General features: G+C 55.1%; 1 protein-coding gene across 1 annotated transcript in view; it reads left to right on the top strand.

Annotated features, from left to right (window-relative positions):
• MED15 (mediator complex subunit 15) overlaps positions 1-26177 on the top strand; it is a gene marked incomplete in the record, with an annotated part of 93357 nt that overhangs the window by 27351 nt on the left and 39829 nt on the right. Inside the window, 6 exon segments of the mRNA XM_014588575.2 lie at positions 2986-3073; positions 13601-13652; positions 15338-15367; positions 17341-17553; positions 24733-24905; positions 26141-26177. The exon segment at positions 26141-26177 is cut by the window's right edge and continues 311 nt beyond it. Of these exon segments, the coding sequence (XP_014444061.1) occupies positions 2986-3073; positions 13601-13652; positions 15338-15367; positions 17341-17553; positions 24733-24905; positions 26141-26177 (593 nt within the window).

Below are 26177 nucleotides of genomic sequence, written 5' to 3' on the forward strand. Positions count from 1 at the left end.
GTCACCGTCCGCGCTGTACGGGTGCTGTCTCCTTGCACAATGGCTCGTGTTTATTTGCCCTCGTCTAGTGCCGGTCGCCGGACAGGTTTGTTTTTGGGAGAAGGGAGTGAAAGGGATGCGCCCCATCAGACAGCACCCAGGACCAGCCCCGCCGAGCAGCGCCACGTGCGCCGGAGGGGAGAGCCGGCCCTGCCGGGAAGCGGGGTGCTCAGGGAGGCAGAACGCCTGCCTTCCTTTTCGCTCACCTTCTACTTTATGACCTTCAGACCAGAAACAGTAAAAGTCATTTTCAAATATACGGCTCCCAGACCTGAAAACAGTGCTGGGGGAGGGGTGGTTCTTCAGCCAGCAGACATGGGCGGGTACCACGGAGGGGACACGCGAGTGACACGGACATCCGCCTCCCCAAGCGCCGTCCTCCTCGGCTCCAGCTCCATACCTGCAGCCCTTCCGCCCGGGGCAGAACTGGCCGCTCGCCCTTGGCCGGCTTCCTGTTGCTGGGGGTGTGTGCGAGCTTGTGTGTGTCTGTGCCCTCCGGTGTGGTCCCTGCCCTCAGTCTGAGTCACCAGCAGTCGGTGTCTGTGCCGCCCCGTCACCTGCGACTCTCACCCTGGCAGGGATGGGGCAGAGCTCGCCCTCCAGCCCAACCCTGACCTCTGCTACCATTCTGTCCTTGGTTCTTCAGGCACGCTTCGCAGGCCCAGTTGTCCCGCCGCCTCGAAGCAGGCTGTAGGTCTCTGTGCACATGCCTGGAGCCTTTGCAGCGTGCAGGGCGTGCAGCGACTCTGGGGCCTGTTGTCTGCTGACCCGTGAGAAGTGGCCAGCGGACAGCTCGGAGGACTGCTTCAGGAGCCGGCAGAGCCCCAGACCACTGCCCCTGGGCAACCGCACCTCATGCTCAGTCTCCCCCCGCCCTTCCTGTCCGCTCACCCCTTGGCTCCTGGCTGCACCTGCCACCCACAGCCCCCCTGCTCTCCTCCCAGCAGCCTCCTCGCTGTCCCACGTGGCCAGCCAGTGTGCTCCTGCCGTTCCGGCTGCTCTCTCTTGGGCCCCTGGAGGTCCTCAGCTCCTGGCGAGAACCCAGGAGCTCCCAGTCTCTTCATGTGGTGGGGCAGAGCCTGCTGGAAGTAAGTCTGCCCGGTCGCTTCTCCCGGCATAGATGCTCAGTGACGTCCACAGCCTGTCAGCTGCCGTCTTGGGCTCCAGATGTGCAGCACCTGTCCCAGGCCAGGCTCAGCCCCAGCGCCCAGGTCTGCTCTGGCGTCCTAGTGCACCCAGGGCCGTGCCCGGCTCACCCTTGAGGCTGACGGCCTGGTGACCGTCCCTTCAGCCCATGATGCCCGTGAGCGGGAAGCTGTCGCTGCCTCCTCGCCTCAGCTCCGGCCTCAGAGCTCCAGATGTGCTGGTCGAGTGAAGAATCTGGGGGTGTGATGGGCTGCGTCATTCTGCCCTTCTCATGAAGACAGCTCTGGACAGCTCTCCACACCCAGCCCTCGCTCCGATTCCTTAGGGGTCACCCACGTGGCGCTGCTGCCCACGGGCGTCGCTCCAGTGCCCGGCCTTGCTCTGTTGTGTTGGGGTAGGCCGAATGCTTCCCAGCACCAGCTGGACGGGGCTTGCTCAGTTCCCTCAGAGGCGAGGCCGCACAGCCCGATAGTCAGCAAGCCCAGTGGCAGGGAGGAGACCCAGCCTACGGGAAGAAGCTGGCCCCCAGCAGGCCAGAGCAGCCTGTCCCCTGGGAGACACAGGCTGGCCTCGAGGCCCAACCTGTCGCACCCCTTCCTACTAACAGATGCACACCTCTCTGCTCTGTGGGGGACCACGTGTGCTACCTTTCAGGGCAGCTCAGGCTTAGCTGGTGTGGACGGCGCTGTGGCCCTGTGGAGCGTCAATGGGAGCAAACCTTTGTAGGATTCCACCTCGTGTTTTACCTGTATCTTACCTGTATCGGCAAATGTGTGTGGTTTCTTTTTCTTTCTTTTTTATTTTTAAAGCATTATTTATTTAACTGTATTTATTATTATTCTTAAAATGTGCTATAAGGCATGTGTGCTCACCAGAGAGAGAGAGAGAGAACGAGACAGAGAAAGTGAAAAAGCAAGCTGCCAGGTCTGGTACTCGAACCATGGTCGGCCTTGTGCGAGTCCAGCACCTCAACCACTATGCTACCTGCTGGCTCCACCAAATGTATTTTTTTTTTCTTTCTTTCTTTCTTTTTTTTTTTTTGCTATAGGGCACATGCGCTCGCCAGACAGACAGAGACAGACAGAAAGTGATAAATCACCCCCCAGGGGGGATGGCCACGCTGCAATCCTCTCGGGATCTTGGGCACGCATGCACACGTGCCCGGTGTGAGTTTAAGCCACTGGGTCTGGGATGTGAACCGTGGTCGACTACATGGGAATCCAGCGACATAGCCATTACGCTAACTGCTGTCCCTCCACCAAATGTGTTTTTAAAGATACTTTTCGCATTTGTATCGTCTGTCTCCTGACCTCAGCTAGGAGCTGTCGAGGTTGAGGCTTGTCTCTGGTCCCACTAGGAAAATCTGCACTGCCCCGCATATTGATAGATGTCCTTGTCTTGGGGGAGAACTGAGAGATGACAGAAATGAGAGCACAGGAGATGGGGACCCAGACCCCCCAGAGGCCAGAAATGGTGGTGGCCGGCCACCCGGTGGGGTGACGTACGCTTGGTGCTGTGCTGGCTGTGAGCGTCCGTAGAAGCGGCCCCCCACCCCTCCTGCCGGGGCTCCCTCTGCGTCGTGCTGACCACCTTTCCTGCTCTTCCTCCTCAGGGCCCGGGCTGCTTGCTCTCTTGCTCAGCTGCCTGTCCTTGCCATCTGCTGAATGTCCCTCCCTGCAGGCCTCTCCCCGGCCTCAGCCAGGCTGGCGTGCGGGGCCCGCGCCTTGTCCACCCGGCGCAGCTGCTGCACAGCCCTGCCGGACTCAGCGTGTCAACGTCTCTTCTCCTTTTGTGTTTCAGCGAGGATGCCATGAGGAAAGCTGGCGTGGCCCACAGTAAATCTAGCAAGGACATGGAGAGCCATGTGTTCCTGAAGGCCAAGACCCGGGTAAGGCCCTGGCAGGCGGAGCCCCGCCCCCAGCAGAGAGGCCCAGGGAGGGAAGTGCCGCAGGGTCACTCACTGACTGACCCTGGGCTCAGCTGGCTTTGCCCGCAGTGCTCTGTGTATCCATGGACAGGCAGGGCCTGAGGCAGTCACCGAGGACCCAGGCCCAGCCGCTGGCCCCATCCATCTGCAGTCAGCCCCCACAGATCCTGCAGGGGGTTGTTCGCTCAGGCCCCGGTGTTCCTGCGAAGAGAGCAGTGCTGTGAGTGAGAATGGGCTCTGTTCGTACCATGTCCTTCCTGGAGGGCCTCACCTGAGCCCCGCAGGGCCCTGAGCCGTGGGCCCAGGTGGTTCCCGTCATTTGTTAGGGAGAAAGGTAGTGTGTGTCGAGGTCGAGGTCGAGGTCGAGGCCTTGGGTAGCACAGGTGGGGTGGAGAGGAGAGCTTTCTGCTGCACAGGCGCTCGCCAAGGGCCAGATGTCGCCCTGAGCTTGATGTGACCACCTCCTTTAACCCACACCCTGCGGGGGTTGGAGCCGTCTTAGGAGAAATGAAGCAGAATGGCGGGAATGAAGTGAGGTTGGAATGAGAAGAATGCATGTGTGTTTGTGAGCACGTGTAAGTGTAAGGAACGGCCCCAAGAGCACATGTACTATGGTGGTATGGGGTGCGCTCTGGGCTGTAAATAAGTGTCATAAGCTTTTTCTTTCTCTTTTTTCTTGGAGATATTTTTGCTGTAGGGCATGTGTGCTTGAGAAAAACAGGCAGAAAGTGAAATAACCCCCCGGGGGGATGGCCATGCTACAATCCCTTCTCCATTCTCCTCTCGGGATTTTGGGCATGAATACCCATACCCCGGGTAAGATGAGGTTTTTTTTTTTTTTAGTTTTTAAAATTATTTAATTAATTAATTTTATTTATTCATTTATTTTTTAAATTGACCAGAGTGAGTGAGAGAGGGAAAGTGAGAAAGCAAGCCACCAGGTTCGGGACTCAAACCGTGGTCAGCCATGTGGGAATGTCCAGCACTTTAACCACCATACCACCTGCTGGTCCCACGAGATGAGTCTTAAATTGCTAGGTCTGGGATTCGAACTGCAGGTGACTGCATGGGAGTCCAGTGTCATAACCACTTCGCCATCCGCCGGTCCCTGCCTTCACTCCTTTAAAGAGCTTTATCGAGGTCTAATTCATATACTGCACAGTGTACATGTTCAAGGTGTACAATTCAGTGGTCTGTAGCATAGTCACAGAGTTACACAACCATTGCCATAACCTGATTCAGGGCATTTTCTCATAGAAACTGCGTGCCCATTAACAATCACGCCCCATTTCCCTTAACTCTGAGTCCTGGACAACCACCGGGTCCGGGACTCGAACCTCAGTCAACTACATGGGAGTCCAGCGACATAGCCATTATACTAACTGCTGGTCCCACAATACGTGTTTTTTACAACTGGCTGCTTCCACTTAGCCTGGTGTTTTTAAGGGTCATACATGTGCTATACTGTAGTATGTACTTTATTCCTTTTTATTGCTGTTCATTTGTCAGTGGATATATCACTTTTGTTGTTACTGTTGGTAGTTCTTTGCGATAGGGCACATGCTCTTGCTGGAGAGAGACAGAGAGGGGAAGTGAAAAAGCCCCTCCAGGGTGGATGGCCACGCCACAGTCTCCCATGTGCACACGCATCCAGCAAGTTTTTCAAGCTGCCAGGCCCAGGGCTCAAACTGGCCATGTGGGATCCAGCCGCTTCTACCACTGTGCCACCAGTGGGCCTAAGAGGGCCCACGGGCATGTCACCGTTTATACGTCCATTATCTGATGGACATTTGGGTGGTTTCCACTTCGGGGCGGTTCGGAATAATGCTGCTGTGCTCGTTCACGTGCAGGTCCCGTGTGGACTGATGTTTTCGTTGCTCTCGAGTGTACCCCTCAGGGTGGTTGCCAGCTCCTAGGACAACTCTGTATTTAACCTGTGCAGGGACTGCCAAAGCAGCCATGCTGTCTTAAATTCCTGCAGGCGCCTACGAGGTTCCTGCCTGTCCGACCTTGCCAGCGCTCGGTACGGTCTCTCGGCTGCAGCCTTCGTGCGCGTGAAGAGGCGTGTATTGTGGCTCTCCTTGCGCGTGCCTGGTGACCGACAGTGCTGAGCATCTCTTTATGTGCTTATTGGCCATCTGTGCATTTCTCTGGAGAAGTGTCAGATCCTCTGCCCAGTTTTTTGTTTGTTTTTTGATTGTTTTTAGCTTTGCTGTAGGGTGTGTGCACTCTTTGGGGTGGAGTAGGGAGAGGGAAGAGACGCGAAGTCACCCCCCAGGAGGAATGGCTGCATTGCAGTGCCTTTTCTCCTCGTGTCCCTGAGCTGCCATGTGTGGGACGCGAACTGCACATTCGACCATGTGGGATCCAGCCACACCGCCGGCTGGCTCTCTTTGTCCTTTTCTTTTAGGTTTTTACCATGGGGTGCTTGCCAGAGACAGAGAAAGGGGAAGTGAGAAATCACCCCCCAAGCAAGATGGCCACACCTGAACCCCTTCTCCTCGATTCCCTTCTGAGGATCTCTGGTGCATGTGTCTGCGTGCATGCGTGCGCACACGGTGTGATTTTCAGGCCACCAGGTCTGAGACTCCAACCTGGTTGGTTATATGGGAACCTAGCTTCCTTAACTACCATGCCTCTGGCTGGCCCTAGAAGGTGTTTTTAACAGGGTCTCACCATGTCACAAACCTCCTGCCCCCCTCCTAATCAGGTGGCGTTACAGGTGCATGCCCTCCTGCCCAGCATGTTAAGGTGGGCCTGGGAAACCAAACTGTGTCTACCGTGCAGCTTCCAGCCCCTTCGGTGGTGGCACTCTGTGTGCGCCACTGTGGGTGGGCCCACAGTGACTTCTCGTTTCTCCTGATTCTGTGACTCAGTTGGGGTCTTTGGGATTGCCTGGCTGTGTTCTGCGGGTCTCACTCGAGACTTCTCAGGTGGCTGCATTTACTCAGCCGTGGGCAGGGGCTGGGCTGTCCATAAAGGCTTCACCTACGTGTCTGCACTTGAGCGTGCCCACGTGGTGTCCCCAGCAACGCAGCCCGATTCCTTCCGGCATGGCAGAGGGGAGGGGGGGGGCCCTGCCGATCCTGAGGCCAGTGCAGATCCGGGAAGGGAATCACCTCCACCCTTGGGTGTGGGCAGTGGCCTGTGTGTACAGGGAGGCCCCGGAGTGTTGAGGGGCCACCTTGATGCCTGGCTACCACAGAGACTGTCCCAGCAGCTGAGGAAGAAGCCTTCCATCCCGGAGGGGGCATCTCGTGGCACGGCAGCCCCTTAACATTGCAGTGCCCTGCCTTCGCCTCCGAATTCCCGCAGCCCACGTGCTGAGCTGTGAGGGTTCTAGTCCGTTTCCTTTGATCAGGCCGGTTCTAAATCTCTGACTCCGAGAAGAGGCCCCGACTAATTGGAAGAGGAGTGTTTGTGCGTGCCGTGTTGGGAATTTCCTGTGTTTTGAGAGACAGATATCTTACTCAACACTGTTATTTGGTATCCGTCCTTCTGCCTTATTGCTTAAGCTCCACATGGATGCATTTGCTCATTAGCGTAGGGAGGATTGTCCCCAGCAGGTGGGACCGTGGGGGGACTCTGCAGGTCACGGCAGCCCAGGCATTTCTGTTACCTGGCCCTGCTGTCTGAGGCGCTGTTAGAACACTTAGGAAATAACAAGTAGGGTAGGAAAGAGGAGGGGGAAGCGGATTTCTTCACGTTCGTGGTCTCCAGGAGGGTCAGAGAGGTCCTGGGCCGTGGAGGAGAGAAGGGTCCTTCCTTGGTCTCAGGGTACCTGCCCCGCAGGAAACTGAGGCACGAAGGGGCCTCAGGCTGCCCGGCACCCAGGGCAAGGAGAGCTGTGCGTGTCCTTGTCTAAAGGAATCCCCCAAAGTGTCTGGAACAGGCTCATGTCCCCACACTGGGTATTAGCACCCCGAGTGGAAGCCCTCCCACACTGTCCTTGGCTGGCTCCTGGCCCTGTTTACACACTCTAAAGCGACGTCCCTTCAAGGTCGTCGTCACACGTGTGCTCCACGTGTGAGCTTGTTTGCTCGCTTGGCAACACGAAGTAAGCACAGTGCCTCTCTGTCCGGGTTACAGCCAGGACACCCGGGCACACACAGGCTCATCGGCCTGCCCAGCGTGACACGAGACTGGCTAGAGGTAGAGCTGGGTTGTGGCTCAGGGGGATCTGGTGACAGCTCACACTCTGGCCCCGTCTCTTCCCGACTCCCATCCACCAAAGAAGCGTCTAAACACCCAGCGCAATTTCGTAAGACCTTGATTCCTCTGGGTGGGACGCCTTTCTCCCTTAGGAAAAAAAGAGAAACAGCCAAGCTGGGGGAGGGGGTGACAGTGAACATGGCAACTCCATACACTCAGCCAGCCATCTGGAAGTTCAGGCACCCACTGAAGAGAAGGCAGTCAGGGGGCCTGGCCCCTCTCTCTTGGCACCTGTGTAGAGATGCTTATGAGAACTGGGCAGATACCAGGATCTTTGCTTACTTGGTCATTTTTAAGTGAACCTTTACGGGGCCGGCCCCATAGCCTGGTGGTTCAAGGAGCTGTATCCCACATGTCTGACTGTAGTTCAAATCCTGGCGCTGGCAGGTTGAAGAATATGCTGGGTATGTACATGCTGTGCCCCAGATCCCAGCAGGTCAGGGAAGTAGAGAAGACACCCAAATCATGTCAGCTTCCTTTTATAAATGACTGAATAAACGGGTGCAGAACCGATCCCTGAGTGGGAGTCAGAGCGACACTCAGGAGCCGGGGGACTGAGAGCATCAGAACTGGGGAGGCCTCCCTGGGACTAAACAGAGAGGACGGCCCAGCTGAGCAGCCGGCCAGCTGGGGTAGGTAGGCGAGCGTTCCGCTGAGGACAGTGTCGGACCCAGCAGGGAGGAGGGTGCCAACTCCATGTGATAAACAAAGACGCTTTCACAGCCAGCAGGTGGCGTGGTGGCTGAGGTGCTGGACTCCCATATGGCCGGCCAGGGTTTGAGTCGTGGGCCTGGCGGCTTTCTCTGTGTGTGTGTGTGTCTGGTGAGCTCATGTGCTCTATAGCAAAAATTTTAAAAATTTAATAATAATACAATTAAATAAATCTCAAAAAAAAAAAAAAGGAGGCACTTTCCTACTTTCATGCTTTTTAGGAGATCTATAAGCCCACGGTTGGGCTTCTGACCAAATCTGAATACTTCTTCTGCTGTTCCTGCTTAATCGAGGGCAGTTACTTGCCCAAGAGTTCAGGCATGGGAAGCACCAAGTCTCAGAGCTGAAAAATAGCAGTGTGTGTCTGAGGAGATGTCGGCTGGAAGACTGGCATTATATTAACCACTCCCGAGATATGCCGGGCCGTGCCAGCGGGACTAGCACAGAACAAAGGCCCGCTGTTCTCAGCAGTCGGCGGAGCTCCCCGGCTCTGCTGTGTCTGAATGTGTGGCTGTCAGGGCTCCCGAACCGCCCTGAGCAAACACGCCTGTTCACGAGCCTCGTTTAGTGCTAGTGTTTGGCTCTCAGTATCGCGTTCTGCATGCACTGGGGCACCGAGGGGAGGATGTATAAACATTGTCTCATCCTTGGGACGTTTCCCCCATTTTCCCTGTGATGAAACCAAGGCGCAGGGCAAGTCGGAGGAAACCTGGGGCTAGCTTTCCTCCCGCCACCCCTCCCACCTTCCCTTTTCCCTACCTTCCCTTTTTGTCAAAATTTTTTTTTTTAATTTGCCAGAGAATGCATGCCCTGACTTAGAGAGATAGGGAGGGCGAGAAACCACCCTCCATGGAGAATGGTCACATCACAGTCTCTTCCCCACCATTTCTTTCCTTTCAGGGTTTTAAGCATGCATTCACTCACACCTGATTTTTTTTTTCAAGCCATCAGGGCCAGGATTTGAACCATAAGATCAGCTACGTGCAGTCCAACTTCTTTAACCATCAGGCCACTGGGCTGACCTGTTGACTTTATTGTTATTTTTTGTTTGTTTGGTTTTTTATTTAGAAGATTTTGCCTTGTGTGTTTATCAGAGAAAGACAGGGACAATGAGAGGCAAAGTGAGAAGTCACCTGCTAGTGGGGAAGGCCATGCCACAGTCCCTTCTCCTCCAGTGCCCTCCTGGGATCTTGGGCACGCACACACATGGGCCTGGCGTGAATTTGACGCAACTGGGTCTGGGACTCAAACTGGAGCTGGCCATGTGGGAATCTGATGATGTCAACACTGTGCCATCTGCTGGCTCCAACTTAATTTTTAAATTCAAACTGGAGGGACCAGCAGATGGCGTCATGGTTACGGCACTGGACTTCTACGTAGTCAGCCATGGTTTGAGTCCTGGACCTGGCAGCCTAAAACTCAATGCCAGGTGTGTATGTGTGTGTGTGTGCCCAAGATCCTGAGAGGAGAATGGAGGAGAAGGGATTGCGGCGTGACCATCCCCCCTGGGGGGTGATTTCTTGCTTTCTGTCTCTATGTCTCTGTCTGTCTGGAGAGCACACACACCCTATAGTAAAAATCTCTCTTTAAAGAAAAAAATTCAGGCTGGATAAAGAACCTGTTGGGGGAACCAGCAGTTAGCGTAATGGCTGTGTCGCTGGATTCCCACGTAGTTGACCGCAGTTCGCGTCCCGGACCCAGTGACTTAAACTAAGGCCGGGCTCGTGTGCATGCGTGCCCAAGATCCCGAGAGGAGAACGGAGGAGAAGGGATTGTGGCGTGGCCATCCCCCCTTGGGGGTGATTTCTCACTTTCTGTCTCTATGTCTCTCTCTGTCTGTCTGGCGAGCGCATGTGCCCTATAGCGAAAACCTCTCAAAAAAAAAAAAAAAGAACCTGTTGGTATTTTCTCCATTATTATTCACTTTCTAGATGTTTTAAAAAATGATCATTTATAAACAGTTAAAATACATGAATCATGGGAACCAGCAGTTAGCGTAATGGCTGTGTCGCTGGACTCCCACGTAGTCGACCGCGGTTCGCGTCCCGGACCCGGTGGCTTCAAACTCACGCCGGGCGCGTGTGCGTGTGTGCCCAAGATCCCGAGAGGAGAATGGAGGAGAAGGGATTGTAGCGTGACCATCCCCCCTGGGGAGTGATTTCTCGCTTTCTGTCCCTATGTCTCTCTCTGGCGAGCGCACGCGCCCTATAGCAAAAACCTTTAAAAAAAAAAAAACATGAATCGTGAGGCCAGCAGGTGGCATGGTGGTTAAGGAACTGGATCCCCACATGGCTAACCACAGTTCAAGTCTGGACCTGGTGGCTTGAAAAATCACACTGGCCCTGTGTGTGTCTGTGTGCCCAAAATCCCTAAAAGAAAATGGAGGAGAAGGGACTGTGTTATGGCCATCCCCCATGGGGTAATTCCTCACTTTCCCTCTCTCTTTGGTGAGTACATCCCAGATAGTATTTTGGCAAAAACTTAAAAAAAAAAAAAAAAATTCCTCTCCCCAAAATCCCAAAAACAAAATATGTGAATCACAACGTAATACTCATCAAAGGTCTTAGGGAGCGCCTGCCCTGGGATTCGATACAATTCTACATATATTGGGAAGACTTTCACACAGACTTTGTAGAAACTGACAAGACTGCGCCTAAGGAAATGCAAAAGACCCAGAATAGCCAAAACCATCTGGGGAAAAAACCTGAAGGCTCACATTCCCAATTTCACAATGTACTAGAGAGTCAGCCGGTAACAGACCGTGTGGTGGTGGCGGAAGGGCAGGCCTGCAGACCGGTGCTGTAGAACCGGGAGTCCAGAAGGAAAGCTTCAGAATTCCTGTCAGTTGATTTTATTTAGTAACTTTGTCCCTGAGTCATCAGAAGAATTGAGTGCAGAGGAATAGCCCTTTCAGCAAATGTCCTGGGGTAACTGGAAGCCACAAACAAAATATGAAGGGGTTCTGCCCTTCATGTCACACCATATACAAAAATTAACTTAAAACGGGTCAGCAGTCTTAACTGGAGGACTGAAACTATGGCGTCCGTAAGAGAAAATGAGCATAAATCTTCTGACCTTGGAATAATCGAAGATTTCTGAGATATGACACCACAAAGCTCAAACAATAAACACGTAGATGAGGGGCCAGCAGGTGGCATGGTGGTTAAAGGCTCTGGGTTCCCACCTGCTTGACTGAAGTTTGAGTCTCAGATCTGGCAGCTTGCTTTCTCGTTTTCCCGTTCTCTCTGTGTCTCTGTCTGTCTGGTCAGATTAAAAAAAAAAATAACAAATGGAAATAAATAATTCCTTTTTTAAAATGTAGATGAATTCAGGACCAGCAGTTACCGTAATGGCTATGCCGCTGAACTCCCATGTAGTCGACTGTGGTTCGAGTCCCGGACCCGGCGGCTTAAACTCAGGCCGGGCGCGAGTGCGTGCGTGCCCAAGATCCCGAGAGGAGAATGGAGGAGAAGGGATTGCAGCGTGGCCATCCCCCTTGGGGGGTGATTTCTCCCATTCTCTGTCTCTGTCTGGCGAGCGCACGTGCCCTATAGCAAAAACCTCTCAAAAAATAAATAATAAATAAAAATAAAAATGTAGATGAAATTCACATTGTGTAAGTTTACAATTGTGCATCACAAGACACTGTCAAGAGAGTGAGAAGTTAACTCACAGAGGAAATATTTGCAAAGTATGTATCTGATTAGGATTTAGTACTCATTTTTTTCTAAGTTAGGAAATGGGTAATGAACTTGAACAGACATTTTTCCAAATATACAGAAGGCCAGTCGACACGGGGAAGATGGTCAGTATGACTGGTCATTAAGGAATTGCACATCAAAACCACAGCAAGATGCCATTTCACACTCCTTGTGTTTGCTATGATTTTTAAAAGCGGGGGAGACCAGCACGTGGCGTGGTGGTGAAGGCACTGGATCCCACATGGCCAGTTTTGCGGTTCAAATCTTGGACCTGTCTGCTCAAAAAACACGCCGGGCATGTGTGCGTGAGCGCCCACGATCCCCAAAGGAGGGAGAGAGGAGAAGAAGGCGTTGCAATGTGACCATCCCACTGGGGGCGTGCTTTCTCTGCTCTAGCTCTCTTTTCTCTGGCAAGCACACGTGCCTTCTGTCCGATTTCTTAAGGGAAGAGAATATATATTACTTTTTTTTTTTTTGGAAAGGTTTTTGCTATTGGGTGGGTACGCTAGCCAGACAGAGAGAGACAGACAGAAAGCGAGAAATCAACCCCCTCCCCCCAGAGGGGATGGCCATACCGTAATCCCTTCTCCATTCTCCTCTTGGGATCTTGGGCATGCACACACACGCACCTGGCGTGAGTTTTAAGCCCCCGGGTCCAGGACACAAACCACGGTCGACTACGTGGGAGTCCAGCGACATAGCCATTATGCTAACTGCTGGTCCCAACATTATCTTTAAAATTCAGTATTCTTTTTTTTTTCTTTTTTTGGGAGAGGTTTTAGCTATAGGGCGCATGTGCTCGCCAGACAGACAGAGAGAGACAGAGAGACAGAAAGCAGAAAATCACCCCCCCAGGGGGGATGGCCACACCACAGTCCCTTCTCCATTCTCCTCTCGGGATCTTGGGCACGCACGCACACGCACCCGGCATGAGTTTAAGCCACTGGGTCTGGGACTTGAACCACGGTCGACTACGTGGGAGTCCAGCGACATAACCATTACGCTAACTGCTGGTCCCGAGAATGTATATTACTATACTCCGCTTTTGCTTTCCCTTTCCCCACCATCTTGCCAGTCACAGAAGGGCAGAGTGCGACTACCCTGTCTGGGCTGCCTTACCCAAGGGTGGGCATGCTGACGGGGGAAGGATGCCTCCATCAAATAAGATTCTAATCGAGACCGGCCTTCGCCGGCCACAGCTCCCAGTTGTGGTTTCCCGGAACCCCCAGGAGCGAGGGCCGTGGGCGCAGAGACAGTTGGTGGTAGGCAAGCCCTGCTGGCCAGGTGAGAGACAGCAGCCAGCCAGACGGCTCTTTGCCCACCTGCCGCCGTGGAGTGGCTCCACGCCCTCCTCGCCTGTGCAGTAAATTCCGATGGTCACGGATTCCCGGGACGCAGGCAGGGGCACAGCGTCGGGGCTTTCACATCGATGCTGTCTGGGCTTGCGCATCTATGCCATGTCATCAGGAAGAAAAAAGAACAGCAGGGCGTCAGAAACAAAAGCGCTTCCATGCGCTCACGGCAGAGGCCGGGGTGGCCTGACCCTGCTGCGGATAGGCTTTGTGACAGGCCAGCTCGTCACTCCCTCTGGGCCCAGCTGTCCCCTCTGTGACGCCTAGAGGGGGACATGAGATAGCCCCCAGCCCCTCAGAGGAGCGGTACTCCAGGGCGCCCGTGCCTTCCCGGCTGTGTCCCCGTGCCCTTCACCAGCTGGCGTGGCTGGGCATCCGAGACTTGCAGTCTTGCCTGGGAGCCTTTTAGAAGAGCCTCTCCTCGGTGGCCTGGCAGTGGAGGGGGTGGGCAGCGGTGTCCCATGGCTGCACTTCTTCCTCTGGAATGAAATTACTCCCGTTTTTACTTTTAGGACGAATACCTTTCTCTCGTGGCCAGGCTCATCATCCACTTCCGAGACATTCGTAAGTAAGATGTCCCCACTCCCCACTCTGGGTGGTTGTGACAGCTACAGAGGCCGCCCAGCTCCCTAGCCGAAGCTTTCTGGGTGGGCTGCAGCCCTGAGTCGGGCACCTGCCTCCACCCGCGCCTGCTGGTCCTGCGTTCCCCACCCTCCCGGAGCCTCGGCCTCCAAAATGCTGATTCTGGCGTTACGGCCGCGCTGGCCTCAGAGGCGCTACTGCGTTCGCTGGACTGTTTAATTTCCCTTTTTACAGGACTGTCAGTTTCCCCTCTGGGCGGTTCTTAAATAAGCAGGTTAGCCCAGCCCAGAGCTGGAACCTTCTTTCCTAATCGTTGGTTTTATTGACACCTGGAGGCCTGACCTAAACGTGCATTCCCATCACACTGGAAGCTTCTGAGGGTGGCTTCCCAAGTCCCGCCCCGGCTCCCTGCCAGGTGAGGGTCTCCTCACCCCACGGCGTGCCTCCGATTCCGAGAGCCCTGCTATAGTCCATCAGGCCAAGATGAGCCCTGGCTCTTCAGAAGTGAGGTCTCACTCTATCCCAGGGCTGTGGTCTTAGCGCTGGACACTGAGTGTCCCTGATGGCCTCAGCCAGCAAGAGAAGCCTGCCTTGTGGCGGCTGTGCTTCCTGCCCACTGCACGGGTGTAGCCACCAGAGACGGGCTCCTCTGACGCCAGCCTGTCCTCAGAGCACGTGCTCGGCGAGTCCTGTCGCTGTCCTCCCTGCCCTCCCCGGTGTGGGGACAGTGAGAACACGGTTGTAGAGGCAGTTACAGCTTCAGCTTCAGTGTCAGTCAAGGGCAGAGGGAACCACTGAGAAGGCTGGAGCCCAGTGGGGCCAGTCCGTTTTGAGAGATTTTTTGCTTTAAGGAGCTAGCACTCACTGGAAAGACAGAGAGACAGAAAGTGAGAAATCACCACCCTCGGGTGGAGTGGCCACACCGCAGTCCCTTCTCCATTCTCCATTTTGGGCGCACACGCTCTTGTATGAGTTTCAAGCCACAGAACTCAAAAACTACCGTCGGCCACGTGGGAGTCCAGCGACGTAGCCGTTACACCCTCTGCTGGTCCCCCAACGTTTTGCCAGAGCATACAGCAAGGTGACGTCCCTGGATGGCACTTTCCGGGCATTGACAGGAAGGTCCTGGGAAGAGCAGGGCGAGAGGAGGAAGCAGGAGCCGGGGTGCTGGCCCCGTCCGTCCTGGCAAGGAGTCCTTGCGCTCTGCTCACCGAGTTCACAGGGAGGGGCTGAGCGGGAGGCCCTGGACCACCAGCTGTTGGGGAGGCTCCCTGCCGGCCCGTGGCCAGCTAGACCTGGCTTCCAGCCAGCTTGGACAGCTCGTTCCTCACCGGAGTGCACCGGGAATGGAGGGTCGGTTCTCAGCGCCGCTCTCGGCTCATCGTGGGCTCCTGAGGGTCCCTTGTTATTCCTTGCTCTGCACCGGGATCCTGGACCTGGGAGGGAAGAAGGCCCAGAGCCCCCAAGCCCTGCCCTGCTGCTGGGAGTACTAGAGCGCCTTGGGCTTAGGGTTCAAAGTTCCAAGCTCTGCCTTTCCTTGTCTCTAGGCAGGGCCAGTTCAGTGTTAGCAATCGACCTCTGGGCACAGTGCCTACAAACTGACTTACCCGTGGAAGTACGTGTTTACATAAAGCTGTGTTTTGCTTTTTGTTTGTGTTTTTCTATAGATAACAAGAAGTCTCAAGCATCTGTCAGCGGTAAGAATTTTTCTTTTTGAGCTAAAGTTGTCCCAGCCTCAGACTTGGGGTGGCAGACATGGCGCGTGCTTCCAGGGCCTGGGCGGAAGGGCTGCCAAGAGGGGACACGCTCAGGAAGAGAGCTCTGGTGGGGAGAGAGCGGCAGCCGGGCCGGCCTCTCTACCTTTGCTGCCTGCAGACTGCAGAGCTAGGCCACATGACCCTGTTCTGATTCCCTCCCTCAAGTATGGTTTTGCCCAACAAAAGGATGGTTAAAAACTCACAAAGCTATTTAAAATTTTGGGGGCCAGCGGATGTTGTGGTGGTTAAGTATGCTGGACTCCCACATGGCTGACCATGGTTCAGGTCCCAGACCTGGTAACTTGCTTTTTCATTTTCTCTCTCTCTCTGTCCCTTTCTGGTCAAATTAAAATACGTAAATAAATAAATAAAATCTTTCCGGGGGAAAAAATATTTAAAATTTTTAAGCTCTCCGTGAGAAACCTGTTATTCAGTATAATAACCTGTAGTAGCATTTCCTTTTTCTCTCTCTTTTTTGGAGAGGTTTTTTTTTTTTGCTATAGGGTGAGTGCGCTCACCAGAGAGAGAGAGAAAGAGAGACAGAAAGCCAGAAATCACCCCCAGGGGGGATGGCCACGCCGCAATCCCTTCTCCTCCATTCTCCTCTCAGGATCTTGGGCACGCACACACACGCGCCCAGCATGAGTTTTAAGCCACCGGGTCCGGGACGCGAGCCATGGTCAGCTACATGGGAGTCCAGCAACAGCCATTACGCTAACTGCTGGTTCCCCGTAGTAGCATTTCTTAGGAAGTAGCTGTGAATTCACTGTTTTCAATTACAAAATTTCTGGGTAAGTTCAGAAATCTTCAATTTTTAGTGTCGAGGTCAGTTCAGCCCCAGTGTCTGCTGACTAAGCACCAGTGAAGGGGTGGAGCAGACCCACGCTGGCCACGCGGGACCGCAGACGGCACGCTTACCTGTCCTGCCCCAAGCAGTGGAGCCGTGGACACCGATGTCGGTGCTCACCCTGGCCATGGTGACTGCCCCACCTGGTGTGCCCTGCCTCTCAGCCCCCACACTGATTCTTTATTTTAATTATTATGTATTTAATTTTATTTATTATTATTATTTTTAATTTGACCAGAGAGAGGCGGGGAGAGAGAAAGTTAGAAAGCAAGATAGCAGGCCTGGGGCTAGAACGGTGGTGGGCCCTGTGGGAGTCCAGCACCACCGCGCCAGCCGGCGGCCCCTGCCCTGATTCCTGCCAGCCATGGCAGAGGGCGTTCAGCAGCATGTGGCCAGGAGAGCGCCCGGGCTCGGAGGTGCTGGAGTGGGCAGGGGCTCTAGGGTGCCACCCCGTCCTGCAGCCAGGCAGCCCTGCTGGGTCACGCCTGTCTGCCGCGAGTCTGTACCGTTGTGACAAGACCGCCGGCCCCTCGTCCTCGGTCACAGCATTGCCCACCAAGCCACGTCTGCTGGCCTGCTGGGCTCGGCCAGTGTTTCCTTCCCCCCACTCTGTGGAGCCCCGCTGCACCCCTCAGCTAGTCTGCAGTGATGGCCGTCTGTTGAGCAGGGCGTGTCCTGTGCCGAGCAGGGGTCCTGCACGGGCTCAGCGGCTGGGGCAGGCTCCAGGCTCGGCAGTGAGGGACCCTCCCTCCTGCTTGCTGTGTAGAAGGGCTCAGCGTGCTTCCTCAGCCTGGAAGTCCCAGCCGTGCACTCACCCAGCACACAGCCAGGAGGCGTGCTGCCCCCTGCCCTGCGGCCTTTAGCTCAGACATCAGAGGGGTCACGGTCTCTGCTCTTAGGGCACTCCCAGTCCAGGCCCTGGCATCAAGGAGCCTCTAGGAATCTGGTCCTCAGTATTCGGGAGTTTGAGGGGGTCATTCCCGTAAAGCAGGAGATCTGCCCAAGAGCCTCACCCTCCGGTCCACGCCCCGTTCCTGAGATGCTGTGCCCCCTTGTGTTCCAGCAGATCCTATGAATGCGCTGCAGAGCCTGACCGGCGGACCCGCCGCGGGAGCAGCCGGCATCGGCATGCCGCCTCGGGGCCCAGGACAGTCCTTGGGCGGGATGGGTGGCCTTGGCGCCATGGGGCAGCCGCTGCCCCTCTCAGGGCAGCCGCCTCCCGGCACCTCAGGGATGGCTCCTCACGGCATGGCTGTTGTGTCCACAGCAACTCCTCAGAGTGAGTACCCCGTGCCCTGGGTGGGCCACTTTGTTCGCAGGTGACAGTGCACTCTATCCCTTTGCTCGTGACGGCGTCGGGGGGTGCAGAGAAGCTCCAGGCAGCTTTGTGTTTCTGTGTTTGTCACGTGTGGGGAGGGAACGCTCACGCCTTCTTTGAATTACTGGAAGGGTCAAGTGACCCCGAGTCCTCCTCCTGGCCCTCTGCAGGAAGGGAGGGCTCGTGGGAGGCGGGGAACGGCCTGGGATCCCAGCCAAGAGGTCACGCTGTGCTGCTGAAACAGAAACCGTGTCTCGGGGCTACTCAGCCACCACCCACGGTCTGCCCACATCTCGGGGCCTTCCTCCTGGGCAGCCTCTTGCCCTTGGGTAGTCCCAGGCTGTGGCTCGCAGCCCCGTCTCCACCAGGCCTCCCTCTGTAAGGGGTTCTCTGTCTGCACTTCTCCGTGGGACGTGGCCTCCAGGCAGCCACCCTGGTCAGGGTTCTGGGTAAACCAGAGCAGAGACCTTCTGCTCCTCCTCTCCTGCACGTGTCTCGATGTGGCTCCGATTCCCATAAACTGTTCATCCTGTGCGGGGCACATGCATGCCCCTGCATTCCCCTCTGTACCTGCGTGTTTTGGAAGTAGTTAGGAGTCACAGAAAGTTATAGGACAGCACAGAGTCCCCGAGCACCCCCCCCTTACCCACACTCAGGCGATATCTTAATGTGTCGTCAGAAAAAGGGGAACCAGCAGTTAGGGTAATGGCTATGTTGTTGGACTCCCATTGTAGTCGACCGCCGTTCACTTCCCAGACCCGGAGGCTTAAAACTCACGCCAGGCGCGTGTGCGTGCGTGCCCAAGATCCTAAGAGGAGAACGGAGGAGAAGGGATTGCAGCGTGGCCATCCCCGCTAGGGGGTGATTTCTTGCTTTCTGTCTCTATGTCTCTCTCTGTCTGGTGAGCACACGCGCCCTATAGTGAAAACCTCTCCAAAAATAAAAGAAAAAGAAGTGCCCTTGGGCAGCACCGTCAGCCCAGGTCTCTATGTACTCAGACCTCGTCGGGTTTATGTGCAGTCCTGGGTGTGCGCAGGTGGGAGCGTGTACGTTCCTCAGGTTTTATCTGCTGTGGAATCGGGTTCCAGCACCCCCGACAAACTGTTCGGCACGTCTTCCCATCCCGAGCCCCACCCACACTGCCGGCCCGCTCCCCGCCTCTGTGGCTGTGTTGCTTTGCAGGCGTCTGTGTGTACTTGGATCACGCAGTACACGACTCTTGAGGCTGGCTCCCGTGGCTCAGTGTGAGGCCTGGAGGGCCGTCAGGCTGCACAGCGGTCGGTGTCTGGGCGGCTGAGTGCTGCTCCGTGGGACGGGTGTTCGTGGCCTGCTTCTCCCTTCACCCTGGAAGGGCGGCTGCGTGTTCCCAGCGTGGACTGTAACACATGGAGCCGCACGGCCGTCTGTGTGCAGGCTGTTTGGGTTCTATGTTCCCCCTCACAGTAGCCCTGTGAAGAGGGCAGTGTCGCCGAGGCCGAGCGCTGGGCTGGACTCCACCCCCTGAGCCGGGTTCCTGTTTGAGTGCCACCTGGCCCTTCTGGGGGCCACCCTCCTGCTCCGGAGCCCCCCTCCATGTTCAGCCACCCCTCCCTTCTCAGGCTTCGTCCTCTTATGACTTCTACCACCTCACTGATTCCTTCACCCTGAGACGGTCTCTGCTTGGCACTTCAGCTTCAGCTCCCTTCGCTACTCTTTTATTTATTTATTCATTTATTTATTTATTTTTTGAGGTTTTTGCTAATAGGGTGCATGTGCTCGTCAGAGAGGCCACTCAGTGAGAGAGAAAGTGAGAAATCACCCCCCAGGAGGATGGCCACACTCCTCCGTTCTGTTCTCAGGATTCTAGGCATGCATGCCCATGCGCCTGGCGTGTTCCGTCAGCCTCTGGGTCTTGAACCTTGTCTCCATGTGGGATGCAGCTGCCCTAATCTATGCACCTGCTGGTAGCCCTCCCTTCTCCTCTTTCATTGACATAGCTGATACACACGGGGCAGACTTCTGAAGGCTGCGTTGTGTGTACATGACACTCTCGCGCGCTGGTCGAGGTTCTTTTTAAGAACTGTATTTCTTCCATGAGCACCACGCATGCATGCAGGATGTATAGGTATAAGCAGACATCCCAGTGGGGCCTTCACGCAGCTGGGTGGTCCATCCAGAGCTCCAGCCAGCCAAGAGCATGGGCACGCACGTGGGACTCCAACCCCAGGTCCTCCTAGTGGCCTCAGCATCATGTTCCGTTGCAGTGCTGCTGTACCACCATGACTGGCCTGGTTGAGTTTCTTTTTCTCATAAGCTTATATATTTACGAAATGGTGTTAGAATGTATCAACACAGACTGCTCATATAGTTCACTTTGTAATCTACTTCTAAGACACTGATTCATGCAGTCATTTGTCAGTTCAGTGTGGGGAACCAGCAGTTAGCGTAATGGCTATGTTGCTGGACTCCCACGTAGTCGACTGTAGTTCGCGTCCCGGACCCGGTGGCTTAAAACTCAACGCCGGGCATGTGTGCCCAAGAACCTGAGAGGAGAATGGAGGGGAAGGGATTGCAGCGTGGCCATCCCCCCGGTGGGGTGATTTCTTGCTTTCTGTCTCTCTGTCTCTCTGTCTGTCTCTGGCGAGCACATGTACCCTATAGCAAAAAAAAAAAAAAACCTCTCCCCCGAAAAAAAAAAAAAAAGTTCGGGGCTTGGGGATCCTGCCCACACCCCCCCCAGTCTGACTTTGGCCCACATCCTGTTTTCAGCTCCCGAGGGACTGGTCTGCTGTGTGGCACTCACTGAAAGGTGAAGTGGGTTCTCTGTTTCTACAGCCTGCTGCTGCCTCTGTCAGAGACCCTTCCTTCCTGCCTTGGTCCCTTGCTTACCTGATCTACTGGGCATGGTGACCAAAGGGCATTCGATATTCTTTCCTGACGCCTTCCCCAGATAGGACTGCATGGTTAAGGCTGCTGGTCAGACGTCTTCTTTTTTTTTTTTTTGAGAGGTTTTTGCTATAGGGCGCGTGTGCTCGCCAGACAGACAGAGACAGAGAGACAAAAAGCGAGAAATCACCACCGGGGGGGATGGCTAGACTTCTCCATTCTCCTCTCTAGATCTTGGGCACACACGCACACGTGCCCGGTGTAAGTTTAAGCCACCGGGTCTGGGACTCAAACCGCGGTCGACTACATGGGAGTCCAGCAACTTAGCCGTTACGCTAACTGCTGGTCCCAAGGTTGCTGGTCTTCATCCTGTGCCTCCATGAGGGCAGAGCCTGGATCAGTTTTGCCAGGGGCCCTCAAGGGGCAGGTCAGGGGTGGTGCGATAGTCTCCTGGTAACCTAGGTCAGCAGAAAGTGTTGGCGCTGTGGACCGGACTTATGGCTCCAGCCTTTGGCACAGGGTTAGAAGCAAGACTTTTTATTCTACGGTGAATTTTATACCACACACATGTAAAAACCAACTTTAAAAATCACTGCTGGGCTCGCCCCATCGTGGTGAAGGGAGCAAGATCCCATGTGGCTCACAGTTCCAGTCCGGGCCCTGGTGACTTGAGAAACAGCAGGTGCTTGCGTGCCAGAGTCCTGGCCGGGCTCCACCCAGTGGAGGGGATCGCTACGTGACCACACCCACTGTGGGGTGCTTTCTCCCTCTCCCTCTCTCCCTGTCTCTGGTGAGTACAGATATTCTCCGGTAAATATTTTTAAGAAAGAAAGAGGGACCAGCAGATGGTATAATGGTTATGTCACTGGGCTCCCATGGAATCGACCGTGGTTCAAGTACTGGACCCGGAAGCTTAAAACTCACGCCGGGCGCGTGTGCGTGCGTGCCCAAGATCCCGAGAGGAGAACGGAGGAGAAGGGATTGCGGCGTGGCCATCTCTTCAGGGGTGATTTCTCGCTTTCTGTGTCTCTGGCGAGCGCATGTGCACTACAGCAGAAAAGATTTCTCTTTTAAAAAGAACAGACAGACAGACAGACATGGGGGACACCACAGTGGCTGCCAGGGTCTGCGGGCTGTGTTGCTGATGGGAGGTGGCAGCGTGAGGGATGTGCGTGGAGTAGCTGATCCAGGCTGGCCCAGGTGACACGGTCGCTCAGGACTTGTTACACGCGCCCACACCATGAGCACACGTTCTGCCTGTGGATTGTGGCAAGAAAAACGATACCATGGGGGAGACCAGGCAGAGTGTACGCAGGAATCTGTATCTAATCACAGCTTTCTTAAGGTATTGTCCTCATTAGCATGCAGTTCACCCCCTCTTTTTTTTTTTTTTTTAAGAATTATTTTATGGTACTGGTTACATTGCTGAACTTCACTGTTGTAGTCGACCACATGGGAGTCCAGCGACATAGCCATTACGCCACCTGGTGGTCTCAAGAATTATTATTTAATTTTACTTATCATTGTTATTTCATTTGACCAGAGACGGGGCAGGTGAGAAAGCAAGCTGCCAAGTCCAGGACTTGAACCGTGGCCGGCCATTTGGAAGTCCAGTGCCCTTAACCACCATGCCACCTGCTGGCCCACAATTCACCCATTTTAAATGCACCGTTAGGGGTTTTATTGACTTGTCAGGAAAGTCGTGATGCATTTGTGCATAGAAAAACAGAAAACTATGTCCTGACTCTGCAGACGACTTAACAGGAGAGTCCCGGTTATGCAGCCAACGCCACAAATCACCCTGAGGACGTTTTCACAGTTCCAAAAGAAACACTACCCCAGAAAACCTTGTGACTGTTCTTACCCGCGTTATCTGTAATAGCCGAAAAGCGGGGACAGCCCAGTGTCTCGAAGCTGCTGGGTGGACAAACAAAACGTGGGAAACCCACACAGCAGAGCATGCCGTGGAGACGGCCCGAACAGAGCTGAGCTGTGCCACCGCAGTGCTTCGTAAGAGTCAGGTGAAATGAAAGAAGCCCGTCACCGAGCACAGGTTTCCTGATGCCGTTGGTAGGAAATGTCCAGGGGCCAGCAGGTGACATGGTGATTAATGTGCTAGATTCCCACACGCCAGCAGGAGTTCGAGTCCCAGACCCGGCAGCTTGAAAATCAAACTGGGTGCCCGTATGTGTGCCCAGAATCCCAAGAGGAGAGTGGAAGAAAGGGGACCATCCCCCAAGGGGTGATTTCTTACTTTCCCTCTCTGTCTCCAGTGAGCACATGTGTACTGTGGCACGAAAACTAAAGAAAAGAAAAGAAAAGAAAAGAAATGTCTTGAATAGGCAGATCCACAGAGATACAAGACATATCAGTGGTGGCCCGTGTCCACCCAAAGGAATTAGTTGGCCCTTTTCTATTCTATTCTTTCTTTAAAAACAAACAAACAAACAAAAACACGTATGGGACCAGCAGTTAGCATAATGGCTGTGTCGCTGAACTCCCACGTAGTCAACCATGGTTCGAGTCCTAGACCTGGTGGCTTAAACTCACTCCAGGCGCATGTGCGTGCGTGCCCAAGGTCCCGAGAGGAGAATGGAGGAGAAGGGATTACGAGCGACATGGCATTCCCCCCAGGGGGGTGATTTCTCGCTCTCTGTCTTTCTGGCGAGCACACGCACCCTATAGCAAAAACCTCTCTAAATAAATAAATAAATAAGTGAATGAATGAATAAAACATAGAGGGCACATTTGTTTGATGGAGAGAAGACGGTACCCCTCTGTGGAGCATAGTTATGCCACAGTTTTTCTTCTGTCTGTCCCATCAGGAGTTTGGGCTCACCTGTACACAAGCCCAGTGTGTTTTTTAAGCCACTAGGGTTAAGATTGTACTGTGGTCAGTCATGTGGGATCTGGCTTTTTTTTTTTTTTAAGACATTTTTGCTGTAGGTGCATGTGCTCATCGGAGAGACAGACAGCGAGCCAGAAATCACCCCCCAGGGACGGCCATGCCACAGTCCCTTCTCCATTCTCCTCTTGGGATTTTGGGCACACACGCACACGCTCCCAGTGTGAGTTTAAGCCACCGGGGCCTGGATTCAGACTGCAGTCGACTACATGGGAGTCCAGCGGCGTGACCATCGTGCCATCTGCTGTCCCAGCATCTGGTTTCTTTTATTTATTTATTTATTTATTATTATTTTTGGAGAGTTTTTGTGTGTGTGTGTGTGTGTGTGTGTTTGTTTTTTTGCTGCAGGGCACATGCACTTGCCCGAAAGACAAAGAGACAGAAAGCAAGACATCACCCCCCGGGGGGGGATGGCCACGCCGCAATCCCTTCTCCTCCATTCTCCTCTCGGGATCTTGGGCACGCACGCACATGCACCCGGCGTAAGTTTAAGCCACCGGGTCCGGGACTCGAACCACAGTCGACTACATTGGAGTCCAGCAACATAGCCATTACGCTAACTGCTGGTCCCAGCATCTGGTTTCTTTAACCACCGACCATGGAGCTAGCCCTGGCCCAGGCCCTTTTCTTTTCTCTCTGATTGTGACAGAGTAAGCCATGACAGTAAGTGCCATCACCAGCACAGACACTCCCCGTCCTGTCTGTCCTGTAGCAGCCTGGGCAGTGGGCCCCGGACTCCCTAGCGCGGCAAGGTTCTGGGGGCAGCCTGGGCAGTGGGCCCCAGACTCCCTCCCACCCAGCACAGCAGGGTTCCGGGGGCACCTGGGCAGTGGCCCCCCCAGACTCCCTCCCACCCAGCACAGCAGGATTCCGGGGGCAGCCTGGGCAGTGGGCCCCGGACTCCCTCCCACCCAGCACGGCAAGGTTCTGGGGGCAGCCTGGGGAGTGGGCACCAGACTGCCTCCCACCCAGCACGGCAAGGTTCTGGGGGCAGCCTGGGGAGTGGGCACCAGACTGCCTCCCACCCAGCACGGCAAGGTTCTGGGGGCAGCCTGGGGAGTGGGCACCAGACTGCCTCCCACCCAGCACGGCAAGGTTCTGGGGGCAGCCTGGGGAGTGGGCACCAGACTGCCTCCCACCCAGCACGGCAAGGTTCTGGGGGCAGCCTGGGGAGTGGGCACCAGACTGCCTCCCACCCAGCACGGCAAGGTTCTGGGGGCAGCCTGGGCAGTGGGCCCCCGGACTCTCTCCTACCGAGCACAATGGTGGTGGCAGCAAGGCCTTTGCCTGCTATTGGTCCCCTTGCTGTGGGCTACCAGCCTTGGAGAAACGGGGGTGTGCGTGGGCTGAACGCAGGGTCTCCTCTCCAGCCCAGCTGCAGCTCCAGCAGGTGGCGCTGCAGCAGCAGCAGCAACAGCAGCTGCAGCAGCAGTTCCAGGCACAGCAGAATGCCATGCAGCAGGCAGTGGTGCAGCAGCAGCAGCAACAACTGCAGCAGCAGCAGCAGCACCTGATTAAGTTGCACCATCAAAACCAGCAACAGGTACTGGGTTCCCCTGTCCCCAAGCTCGGCCTGCCTCCCCGAGTCCTGCTGCCGGGGCTTCCTGACATGTGGTGCCTGCCCTCTGTGGGCATCCTGAGAAGTCTGGGACAAGCAGGACGTGGCGGGCCCTTGCTGTGATCTCCAGGGAGTCCGGCTGTCTCAGCCAGGCCCGAGGCATCTGGCTGTGGACCTGCTAGGTGCTGGGGGGTGAGAGTGAGTTGCCCGTGAGATAACCCAAGCAGGAAGGCAGATGGATGCTCTGAGGCTCCGGAATGCTGAAACCAACCTGGGGACATGCTTATTTTGAAAACCTGAGTGCCTCCCATATTTCCCAAGTTTGTTTATTCCATGAGAGACTCAGAGAGAAACAGGTACCCAGACAGGGCCTTCACACCACAATCCACTCCCAGCCTCCACAGCCAGGATCCCAGGCATGGCGTGTATACCCGGCATGCCCAAGGAAACTTGGTGTGTGAACCCAGACTCCTGTCGGGTCGGCATTGCCAAGTGTACACTGGTGGACGTGGGCGTGATGTCAGCCAGCCCATGGCTAATGCTGTGCGGAGGGACGGGGACGGCACACAGGCGCTGCCACAGGTGCACTCAGAATCTGGATGTGCCGAGTGTCTGTCCTGGCAGGAGAGCCCTGAGCTCCTCTCCTGAGCTGGCCGGGACTCTCCACTCCCCTGCTCCTCATCCTGAAGGCAGACCTCGCCCGTCATCTTGGGACCCAGACTTTGACCACTCCAGGGACAAAGCACGCAGTGTTCGGAGGCTTTGGAACCTGCGAGCTTCCACCTGGCTTCTGAGGGGCTGCACCTCTGCTGGTTGTTTGGTTTTGTTTTTGTTAGAATTATTTAATTTTATTTGCCATTATTACTGTTTTCTAACTTGACACTCACCAGAGAGAGACAGGGAGAGGAAAAGTGAGAAAGCAAGCCACACTGTCCAGGACTTGAACCGCAGTTGGCCATGTGGAAGTCCAGCACCCCAACCGTCACTCCACCTGCTGGCCCATGTGCCTTAGCTTCGTCAGCCCTCTCTAACTGAGCTCTTGCCCTCAAACCAAGGGCGGACCAGCCTCTGGTGGCCAAGGCACGGGCACACACTTGGGGTGTCCCCCTCCTATGTGCAGCCAGCCAGACAGGCCTCCTCGATGGCTGTGCTCATGCCCGCTGGGGCTGACCCTGGAGGAGCGGGTGCTCCCGAGGTTGACGGGCGGTATCCTTCCCCAGATACAGCAGCAGCAGCAGCAGCAGCTGCAGCGGCTAA

Source organism: Tupaia chinensis, unplaced genomic scaffold (genome assembly GCF_000334495.1).
Source record: "Tupaia chinensis unplaced genomic scaffold, TupChi_1.0 Scaffold000287_1, whole genome shotgun sequence".
Taxonomy (NCBI): Eukaryota; Metazoa; Chordata; class Mammalia; order Scandentia; family Tupaiidae; genus Tupaia; species Tupaia belangeri.